We start from the raw sequence: 12,123 nt of genomic DNA on the forward strand, positions 1-12,123 counted from the left end.
TCTGTGGGCGTATTTTGGGCAGAACTCTTTAACCAACCATCGGTGAAGCATTTGTAGAAGTTCGAAGAGACGAAAATCGTCGTCAAGTCATGATGGGAGACATAAAGGAATCTAAAACTGTGACAACTCTTGGTCATCGTCCTGCTAAAACTTCTGCTCTCGTCTCCAAGGGGCCACAATTCTAGAAAAACTGGGCTGGAAATGATGGAGAGTCAACTTGACCATGGTGTAACCACTACAACCGTGTTGGTCATACAAGGGGAAAATGCTTCAAACTCCATGGCTATCATGGAAAAACCAAAAGGACAACAAGACTGCAATGTTGTCCTTTAACACCTCCATTACAGGATGATGCTCTCGATGTTCGCCTAACCAAAATTCAACTTGAGACTATCCACAAGTTGCTTGGTACTTCTAGTGCTCATAGATTTTTAGCCACCCAAGGTACTATCCTCAACATTGCCTTTGATTCTAACAACCATTCCTCTTGGATACTCGATTCGGGTGCTTCCGATCGCATGACAGATAACTCCACTTTGTTTCACACCTATACACCCTATCATGATCTGTTCCGAGTCTGCATAGCTAATGGCTCTTACTCAATAGCATTTGTAGTGGTAAAAGTACAACTAACAGAGAATTTCTCTCTCGATATAATCCTACATGTCCCAAACTTACCGATGAAGAAAACATCCTTTTTTATTTTTCTGCAATTGGTTGTGTGGTACAGGAACAGAAATCGGAGAAGATGATTGGCACTACTAAAGTTGATGATGAACTCTATGTTTGGAATAAAAATAGTGCACAATAAGGATTGGCTCTATCCACTTCAAAAGAGGACACAATTATGTTACGGCATATTAGACTAGGGCATCCAAACTTCTTGTACTTGAAGAAACTTCTTCCAGTATTATTTCGAAATAAAGTGTCAGTTCATTGAAGTGTGAAATTTACTAATTATCCAAACATACACATGTATCATACCCATTAAAACCCTATATCCAATAACAACCTTTTTCATTAATTCACATTGACCTATGGGAAACCAGTAGAGTAAAGAATGTTATGGGGGCTAGGTGGTTTATAACTTTCATTGATGACCACACTAGGGTATGTTGGGTCTACCTCCTCAAAGAGAAATCTGAAACACCCAAAATATTCCAAGACTTTCACTCAATGGTTCGAACCCAATTTAACTCTACCATACATACTCTCTGCACTGACAATGGGATAGAATATTTTAACTCGATCTAAGTCCTTACCTTTCTGACCAAGGCATCATACACCAAAGCTCTTGTCCTAACACCCCTCAACAAAATAGGATCTCCGAGAGAGAGAAAAAACCGACATCTCTTTGTTGTGGCTCAAGCCTTCATGTTCACCATAGATGTCCCAAAATACTTGTGGGGAGAAGTTATCCTTACTACTAGCTACCTCATAAATCGAATACCATCAAAGGTCCTAAACCTCAAAATACCTCTAAATACCCTTCAAAAGGTCTTTCCCTTATTTTGTGTTCCCAATCTACCAACAAAAATATTCAATTACAAAGCTTATGTCCATAATTGTCAACCCAGTCAATCCAAACTTGATCCTCGAGCCCACACATGTGTCTTTATTGGTATTCCCCCACACAGAAATGCTATAAGTGTTATTCACCAACCTTGCACCAAATATTTGTTTATTGGGATGTCACATTTTTTTAGAATGAAGCATATTTTGTAGCATCTCATCTTCAAGGGGAGACTCTCAATGAAGATGAGACCCTTAATACCCTCCTCATTATACCACTTGTTCCTACGACTACTATCACAAACAAGCCTAACAACCAGGGTGCCATTGTAATCCCAAATTTAGACATTATTTCCCCTGTGCAACAAGAAATTAACACGATTAATCACACCACCGAAGAAGAGCAACAACCACCAAATCCATGAAGACAACAAGAACATGCTTTAAAGGCTCTAGAAATTTGGGTTTACTCTCGACGGGGTCATCCTCCTGAAAAATGATACAGCAGTGCCAATTTCATCCCCTACCGATGACTGTTTTTAAACAGAAGTCTCACCTCCATCTTCATCCATCTATCTACCAATTGCGATTCGAAAGGGCACAAAGAGCTGCACTCAACACCCTATTTCTCGGTTTGTCATATGGAAACTTATGTAAGTCTTACAAAGCTTTTTTTGCATAATGTTGATTCTGTAGAAACTCCAAAAAATATAGAAGAATCTCTTGAATCAACTAAGTGGAGGCAAGCTGTGATGGAAGAAATGAAGGCTCTCAAAAGCAATGAAACATGGGAAGTCTTGGATCTACCTAGTGGGAAGAAAATAGTATGATGCAAATGGATATTCACTACAAAATTTAAACCTAATTGCTGTAGTGATCGACACAAGGCTCGGCTTATGGCTAAGGACTTCACTCAAACCTATGGCCTTGACTACGAAGAGACATTTACACTAGTTGCCAAGCTAAACACCATTTAAGTTCTTATATCCCTAGTTGTCAACTTGGATTAGCCCTTGACTCAATTGGATGTAAAAATTCATTCTTCAATGGAGAATTAAATGACGGAGTGTACATGGATTTCCCACCCGAGTTTGAAGAAAGCAAGGGCCAAGTGTGTAAGTTGAAGAAGTCCTTACATAAACTGAAGCAATCTCCAAGGGCGTGGTTCAGCCGATTTACCAAAGTTATGATCAATAAAAGTTATATTCAATGATAGGCAGACCACACCATGTTTTATAAACACTCTGAAAGTCAAAAATATAACATCCTTATTGTTTATATGGACGATATAATATTAACAGAAGATGATTCAAGTGAAATTAAGAGGCTAAAAGAGTTTCTTAGTGCAGAATTTGAACTTAAGGACTTGGGGAATCTTATATACTTTCTTTGGAATAGAGATAGCCAGGTCTAAGGTAGGGATTTTCATCTCCCAAATAAAGTATGTTCTTGATCTACTGTCAGAAATCGGTTTTTAGGCTGCAAACCAGCCGAAACTTCTATGGAATTTAATCTTAAATTGGGAACTGTAAGGATAGAGAAGAAGTCGACAGGGGGAGATATCAACGATTAGTAGGGAGACTTATCTACCTATCTCACATCGGTTCAGACATAGCCTTCGGTGAGAGTGTTATCGGCCAGTACATGCATGCCCCAAGGGATGAGCACCTAGAAGCTGCGTACAAGATATTAATATATTTGAAAGGGACTCCTGGTAAAGGCCTGCATTTCAAGAAAACTGCCAACCAAAGTGTGGAAGTATACACTAACACAGACTGAGCAGAGTCTGTTAACAATAAACGTTCTACTAGTGGTTATTATAGATATGTTTTACGTAACCTCGTGACATAGAGAAGCAAAAAACAGTCCGTTGTAGCACGCTGCAGTGCAGAGGCAGAGTATCAAGCACTATCCTATGGTATATGTAAAGGAATCTGGATACAACAACTAATGGGAGAACTAAAAATGCCCTACACTAGACCTATAAAGATGTATTGTGACAACCAGAAAATTGTCAGCATAGCACTTAATTTTGTTCACCACAATCGCACCAAACATGTGGAAACAGATCGCCACTTTATCAAAGAGAATATTAACTTAAGAGAAGTGTGTGTCACCTACCTGCCTACTAGACAACAAGTTACAAACGTATTAACCAAAAGCTTGAGCATAAACATGTTTTAGGAACTTATTGGCAAGCTGGGTTTGATAAATATCTACACTCTAGCTTGAGGAAGAGTGTTAGAATTCCTAAAATTAAGGACATATTACTTACCTTAGTCTTAGGAATTACCCTGTAAAATAGGATATAATCTTAGTCACTGATTTTTTCGAATTTACTTATTTTTAGGAATTGCTTCCTTATTTGTATTTAGTCCTCTCTATAGAGGTTGTAAACTAATTAGTAAGAAATAACAACCTTCTTTCTAAGTTTGTTCATATATATTTATATATATATAATAGCAAGTGAAAGGATAACAAAAATTATTGAGGTTTTCATATAAAAAAATGTATCTCGGATGTAGAGGGAGATCAGATTTGGAGTTTCTGTAAATCACAGATCATGAAGTCATGACAAGAATTAATGCTCAACTACCACAACTACTCCAAAAACCTATGACTCCTCATTTTCCATAAATTACACCTGCCCGACTCCCCTATCCAACATATTTGGATATAGGTACGAGATATGATTCTTTATATATATAGGGAACAAAACTTAGAAAAATGCATATCTATCTATATTTAATACCCGATCTCCCTCGAATCCGGGTAACATAGACAAGAAGGATTAAAGGAACTACTACTGTTTTCATTTCAGAAGTACTTCAAAGCTCGCATTTATAACAAGTTGCTAGAATGTGGATGATCGATCAGATCTTATATTACCAGTTGAATGCCCTTTCCTCAACCGAATCCTGATATGATATCTCACTGTGAAAACTTCAAGATCAACTGGTCGACGTGATATATGATATCGTCTATGCAAGGGAGAACAGCAGCCTGAGGCTGAAGCATCCAAGTCACGAATTGGTGAAGTGCGTCGGGATATTGCGGTTTAGGTCCAGCTGGCTATTTAATCTGTGCATTTGCAATAGCCAGTTGCAGGCTTCCTCCAGATTCTTCAAGAGCATACTCAAATGGGGATACCCCATACCTGCAACAAATGACAACGGATAATACAAGCAGATAAAAACGGTAACCACATATTCCAAAAAGGTTCGACACAGAGAATAAAAGCAATAGCTCCGAAGATAAATTAAAGCATCTGATAAAGTATACAGCATTAACTTGTTTAAGGATAGCATTATACTACATCAACACAACAACGACACTACAAGCCTGACACACAAGAGACTCCACAAATTGGGTTTATTCAAAAGACTTCAGAAAGTAAAAATGAAGCTTCAAAATGGAGATTTACTTATTCTTACATTATTGCAAATAAATTGCACCCCAACGACCAAATATCGGTTCGCTCATCAATATATGTATGGCTTGGGCAATCCCACAACTCAGGAGCTCGGAAAGGTGCTGCTCGGTGCTCAGATGCTCATTCCTATATATGGAAACAAAAAACAACCATGACCATGGTATAAGAGGCAATAAGCTGATAGAGATGAATATTACTCCAAATTTAGGCAGAAAACACAAGGATGACAATCATAAGCCAATGCAATAAATTATTATCGCATTTAAAACCAAGAAAAAAAATATTTTTAACTTGTTTTTTGATGAAGTTAACTAAATGCCTCATATAGATAAGCCAATCATGTACTTAACTTATACAACATTTTATACATGTTTAAATACACGTATGTTTGTTGGTAGAAGTGAAGCATACAGATGAGGAACTAGAACAGCTTGGGATTATTTTTCAGCTAAGATGAGAGAGAAGTTTCAAAAAACACAATATAAGAAGACTCTTCAAAACTAAAGAAAAATAAAGGAGAACTAAGCAGCTTAAGTTGTAGTGCCTAAGAATGCTTATCGAGCGAGTCGATCATGAGTTGAACAATGCTCAACTCGTGCTCGTTAAAAAAAAATTATTGTTCGACGCGTTGCTCCTTAAATTTTTGCTCGGCTCGTGCTCGTTACAAAAATTTGTTGCTCGACTCGTTCGTTAAGCTTACAGAAATTTTAATACTATACAAAGTTTAATATAAACATAAATTAATAAATTTAATCAAAAATATTATCAAAAGAGTGTATGAAACAATTTCAAAATCTAAACTCCAAAGTAACAATCCACAAATACATTAAAATAATAAATATGGTTTGATTTTTTAGTGTAGTAAAATGCTAATTAATAATTTAGTATTTTTTTTTGTTTATTAGAAAATTAATAAATTAGTAATTTATCATATTTTTTATTATCTATTAGTAAATTAATATTTTTTTGAATGAAATAATATTTTAAGATAACTACTGAAAAATTTATATAAAAAATTAATGAGCTGCTTGCGAACTTATCGAGTCAAGTTGGACTTTGTTCAAATCAACTCATTAAGGTCTCGAGTCGAGCTCTAGTCCAAGTCGAGTCATCTCGAGTCGAGTTTTTATCGAATTTTGAGCAAGTCAAATTTGAGCTGATCACGAGCTGCTCAACTCATTAAGCACCCTTAGTAGTGCCTCAGAACGAGAGCGAATTTGCTTCCTTGCAGGACGAGCACTCCCAAAATCCATTAATATAGCAAGAGGCATTTCCCCTTTTCTGCGGGTTTTAAGAACATTGCCAGGCTTTACATCGTTATGTGCATATGGAGGCTCAAGACTGTGCATATGTTGGAGTCCGGCACACAGCTGTGGAAATAATTAGGGACATTCAAAACGCTTATAGCCATTTCTAAGCAGTTATAACATTAACGAATCCGAAAAGAAAATACAATTATTTATGCATGACAAGAGAAAATATTAGAAAATAGAAGAATGCACCAGATCCACCTATAATAAGCGCCACGGGGTTATTAACTAAATCTATATCAGAACATGGTTCAAAAGTAGGATAGTTTTACTTACCTGCCGGAATATTTGAAGAACATCCTAGGTACAAAAGAATTCATTTTTAGCACTCATGGCTCTGGAATTGTCCAGTAATGTTCCATCCAAATGAACAGGAAATAGTAAATATGCTTCGTGATTATATGACCCTTGTTGTGTAGGCTAGCCAATTGAATCAAATTGTTTCAGACAAATACAATTGCATGGAAAGTGATTTAATGAAAGAAGACTTCATCTTGAAGAATAGTTTCTTTTACTGCGTAAATTAGAAAGAGATCTGAATAATTACCTTGACAGAAATGATAGCATGATCAAGAAGGGGAAGCAGACTATGGTGATTAAACAAGGACGAAACACGGATCTCCTCCCGAACCAATTCTAACTGTTCATTACTCTGAATGAGAACCTTCTCCATCACGTAAGTTCCATCGTCTACAAATGCAACCCGAGTAAGTTCATTCCAAAACCAGGTTATCTCTCTTAGATCTAATAAATACACAAATACTAAAATAAGACATTAAAATCCGGAAGACGGCGCCTTGATAAATCTCGAAACAAAGAAGGTTAGCAAATTCATTTAAGATGTAAATTCAGATAACAAGAGGGGGAATGCAAAAATCTGAAATCTGATAGGAAAGAAGTAAAACCTTCATAAAACTGAAAACATGATGACTCCATATTAAGAACGAAATTCTAGTCAAACGCCATAGTTTTACCAACAGAATAAAGATCAAAGATCCAACCGATCCCTAATTTTACTTATCGATCCGATTTGATAAAATGTTCAAATTTCTCATAAAACAGCCACATGATATCAAACTTCAATCATATAAACCAGAATGAAAGGAATCTATACATTCAGTGACAATAGCCGAGCCGACACATGAATTCAGGTAAATTTTCTACCCAATAAAATCATAAAAATCTAATCCAAAGAAGAGAACAACACTGCACAAGCTAGAAAAAACCATATAGCTGACAAAACTTGCCCGTCAACAACTTGCCGAAGCTGACAAAACTTGTTAGTAACAGTAAAAGGTTTACGTATACCCCTTGCAAACAATTGTTCGAACCCGAATCTTCTAGAGAAAATCACATTCTCTTTTGCTGATACCACTCAACGGTTTCAAAAGAAGCATACATAAACGAATGAAAACTGAAAAAACTTAGCAACATTGATTTAACATAATAAAGACACAGGATGGTTAAAATAAAAGCACATACTCTTGGTTACAATGAAGTATCAAGTTAAGCAAAGCACGTTCCCTACAGAAGCAGAAGATGGAATCTCAACTCATATATATACAAGTATGAAAATCACAACAATTTCATTTATTAGGTCAATCAAAAAAGAGATGATGCAAGCTCTGATATATCCGCTACTATCTGGCTATACTCGCCTTTATCTTTTCTTGCTCTGCAGGGTCTAGTTCGCCTTTGGTCGGCTTGGTTAGCACCAGAACGCAGCACGTCGGTCTCTATGAATACAAGATTATGGTTTACTCAATCCATGGAATGAGTATTTTTAACTCAAGTTCATGTTTAGAAACTTTGTTAAACAAGCTTAAAACAATTAAGTAATGAATACAAGTCAATATCTATTCGATGAGGGTGTTCAAATCCGGGACCTCAAAGGACAATGACAAATACCCTAACTACTCGTGCAGTGATCTAAGTATTTAGATAAAGTCAAATTTATAAAATGTTTTACCTTTATGACCGCGGCGAATGCTTTTAACCACTTCCTTTTCTCCTCTCTTCAAACACTTGTGATCAGCAGCTACAACAATAAAAAACAATACATTGTTTAAATACTCGCACACCACCAAAAAAAAATCCACTATTAGAGCTTTTGGCTTTATCCGTTCAGGGCTAAAATTAGCATATAATGATTTTGATTAAAAGAAAAGGGTTGAAAGAACAAATAGAATAAAAAAGATACCTTTGCGGACGAGTTTGAGGGTTATCTTACAGAGCATTTTGCCAGCGAGTGGCTTTGCAATGGGAGCGAGAGCTAAATTCTTTTTCTTCTCCTTCTCCTCCTGCTGCGACTTCGCCATCGCTTCCCATTTGGCTTTTGTTTTAACAGTGGAAAATAAAGGGAGTAGTTTGAAAGAGGAAGGGGAAGGGGAAGTGGAATTAGGGTTTTTGTAAGTTTATGGATTCACAGGGTTTAAGGTTGACTATTACTCCCAACTATTTTATCTTAATAGGAGATACCATCCAGTTCAGTTGGTAGAGCATAAGGTTCTTAATTTTGAGGTCGTGGGATTGAGTCTCACGAAAGGCATTTCATAATTCGAAGATCTCTTACAAAAAGTTGCTCTCAATCTGGTGTTGGGTCAAGGGTCAACCATTTTTTTTATTTTATCTTAATGGCCTTTTCTGGTATCTAATTGAACCATCCAATTCCTCATTTAGAAATGGGCCTTTTTTATTATTTAAATAAATATTTTATTGACCCTATTAATAAACATATTTTCAAAGCCTAATCAAAATTAAAATATTTAGATTAAATGTCTAAATATTAACAGAATGTTCACATTTCTTTATTATTAATCTTTCATGATATTATATTTCAGTTCACTTTTAAAATTGACATGAAAATTTATTCTGAATTTAATTTTTTTAAGAAATATTAATTATAAATTTATTAATATAATTTAATTATAAAATATTATAAAATATTTTAGGTTAAATTTGCATAATTCAATTTTTTTTGGTGATTACAAGGTCAAAAGAGTGTGAACTAAAAAATTTAGAGTTCAATGATCGTCGGTAACGACGGCTGATGGTGGTAGACGGCGCTGGTGAGCAAAGAGGAACTTTAACTGAATTTAAGGATTGAATTAATATTTTATCTAAAGCTCAAGGGTCAATTTAATATTATATCTAACATTTAGGGGTTAAATCAGTATTTTGTCCAAAATTTGAAGGTAAACCAAAAATTAATATTTTTTACTAACATATAACATCATCAAATTAACATGAGTTAAAGGCTATGTGATAAAAAAAAAAGACAAATCAAAAAATAAAAGGACCAAAACATAATGTTTTCAAAATTAGTGATCAAAGTAAGATAGATAGAAATAAAAAATGACCACCCGTGTTGTTTACCCTTCAATTAATTCTAATTCGAGCCTTAACTGACCTTACCTGTTCAAGATGCAGTCCGGTTATTAAAACGATGGTTTTTTGTTTCTTTCCTGTAGAGCATTTTCCCCATTTTTGCCTCTGCATTTTGTTAAATGGGGGTGCCCAGTTGCATTTCTAGGCTCCGTTTATGTATTTCTAAACCAAAATTCCCGTATTATTTTTCTGACAGTATAAAATTAAAATTGTTATAAGTTGATATATGTTCAAAATATTAATAACGCACAGACTCAGCTACTCGAATTAAGATCTTTTAAGGGTAATATTTCATTTTATCATTGAAATTATTTAATAAATTTTCTGGATTCAATATTAAAATTCAAATTTAGAAGTGGAAAAAAAATGCTTTCTGTTACGAAAAAGCAATGAAAACAATAAATCTTCACACATTTCTCAGGCAAGGTTTGGAGTTTTCCGTATTTCAGGGCATACTTTTCTTGAAATTAGAAACAATTGACGTCATGCCAAAGGCTTATGATCCTCCTTTCACCCTAAATTCGGTGCTTAAACATCACCATCAGTTACATACTGTGTATTTCATATCCATATAACTGAGTATTTCACGTATAACTGTGTTCATGCATTTGTTGAAGATGCCTTGCACCAAAGTAATGACCACATTGATGTTCCCCATTTTCATCTTTCTCACCTATGTTCCTTCAATGGTTCTTTCTCAATCATTCAGATCCCTTCAACTGCCGCCTAAGGCCTTCGCTCCCGAATCCATGGCGTTCGAGTCCGGTCCCGTAACCAGACGATTCTATGTCGGGATAGCGGACGGTAGAATTCTACAGTTCAACGGACCAAGAGTTGGGTTTCTTGACTTCGGGTTCACCAGTCCAAATAGGTGATTCTTTTGATTATGGTGGAATTGTTGATCAACACATTTATCGTGCTTGGATTTTCATCTATGATTTATGAACACTGATACAGGTCAAAGCGGCTGTGTGATGGCACTACTGATCCAAATTTGGGGCCAACTTGTGGAAGGCCGTTGGGTTTAGCCTTCCATTACCCCTCGAATAAGCTGTATGTTTGTGATGCTTATTTCGGGCTCATGGTGTTGGGTTCGGCAGGAAAACAAGCGACCCGAGTTTCCGACACAGCAGACGGACAGCCTTACCGTCTTTGCAATGGTTTAGACGTCCACCAACTAACCGGAAATGTTTTTTTCACGGATACGAGCTCCGTCTACGATCTAAGGTTCTTTCTTCTTAATCTGCATGCACGAACGATTTAAATGCAGTTACTCGTTTAAGAACAAACATAAAATTTTATACTAAGAACGATATGACTTAATTACTGATCCATTTACATGCAATCCTTGATTATATGTTGCAGAAATGCCTCGAAAGCATTGAACGCTAATGACACCACGGGAAGATTGTTGATGTATGATCCCGATACGGACCGAGTGACCGTGTTGATGAAGAACCTCTCGGGGCCGGCCGGAGTAGCGATCAGCCAAGATGGAGCCTATGTCCTGGTCTCCAACTTCATCGGCAACAACACTATAAGGTATTGGCTCCGAGGTCCACGAGCCAACACATATGACTCCATAGACTTCCAGGAAAGACCAGATAACATCAGGAGAACAGTGGTTGGAGAATTTTGGAGGGCGGCAGCGATGCTGAAACAGCCGACACAGTCTTTGATTCCAGTAGCGCAAAGGATCGATGTGTTCGGCAGGGTTTCTCGAACCGTAAATTTGGAAGCATGGTATGGAAATAAATTAATTAGTGAAGTTCAGGAGTTCGGTGGTGAACTATATGTAGGATCACGGTTTACATCTTTTGTAGGCGTTTATCGATTTTAGTAGTTAAAATAATAAGAAACAATTTAATATAAATTATAATTATAATTTATTAGTTTAGTATCACATGTTTTATCATGGTATTGTCAAGTGATATTTTCATAAATTTATTAGTATTTTAAAATTTTCGAATTTTTTAAATTATTTTAGAATTCCAATTACTTTTTTTAGAATTTTTTAAAAAATCTATAAATTTTAGTGAGACGTCTGACAACCACTTCTAGAAAAATTCATTAAGATTTAACAATCAAATAAAAAAATAAGCACCAATTTTTAAAAGAAATTCAAATATCAAATATCAATTTTTTTAAAAAAAACATCAAATACTAACCAAGTATCACGTAATAAACCACATCACATTTACATTAAATGTCAACATCGACAATTATTAGTCAAAAGATCACGTTGAATTTATTTTTTAAGGTTAAAATCTCCATTGAGTATAAATATAATTTGGAGGCCACATTAGTCTTTTTCAAAAATTACATGGTACTTTTCTATAAAAAATATATAAATATTCAAAACAACGCAAGTAAATGACATTTGCATGTGTTAAAGATGCTAAGATCTCATTGCCTTTACCCCACATGCATACTAAATGGAAAAAGAGGACTAAACTCTCGAGATAACGTTCTCGAATAAAT

At 35.6% G+C, this 12,123-nt stretch overlaps 1 protein-coding gene and 1 pseudogene across 1 annotated transcript; one reads left to right on the forward strand and one right to left on the reverse strand.

Moving 5' to 3' along the window:
- Positions 1 to 4,085: 4,085 nt before the first annotated feature.
- LOC120122277 lies at positions 4,086 to 8,573 on the reverse strand (annotated as a pseudogene).
- Positions 8,574 to 10,277: 1,704 nt separating this feature from the next.
- Positions 10,278 to 11,482, forward strand: LOC120122278 (protein STRICTOSIDINE SYNTHASE-LIKE 12-like). Its single transcript, XM_039141445.1, has 3 exons — positions 10,278 to 10,513; positions 10,600 to 10,869; positions 11,008 to 11,482. Exons 1-3 carry the CDS (start codon positions 10,278 to 10,280, stop codon positions 11,480 to 11,482), a joined length of 981 nt encoding a protein of 326 aa, XP_038997376.1.
- The last annotated feature ends 641 nt before the right edge of the window (positions 11,483 to 12,123 follow it).

The sequence above is a fragment of the Hibiscus syriacus genome, unplaced genomic scaffold (assembly GCF_006381635.1).
Source record: "Hibiscus syriacus cultivar Baekdansim isolate YM2019G1 unplaced genomic scaffold, ASM638163v2 tig00110384_pilon, whole genome shotgun sequence".
Taxonomy (NCBI): Eukaryota; Viridiplantae; Streptophyta; class Magnoliopsida; order Malvales; family Malvaceae; genus Hibiscus; species Hibiscus syriacus.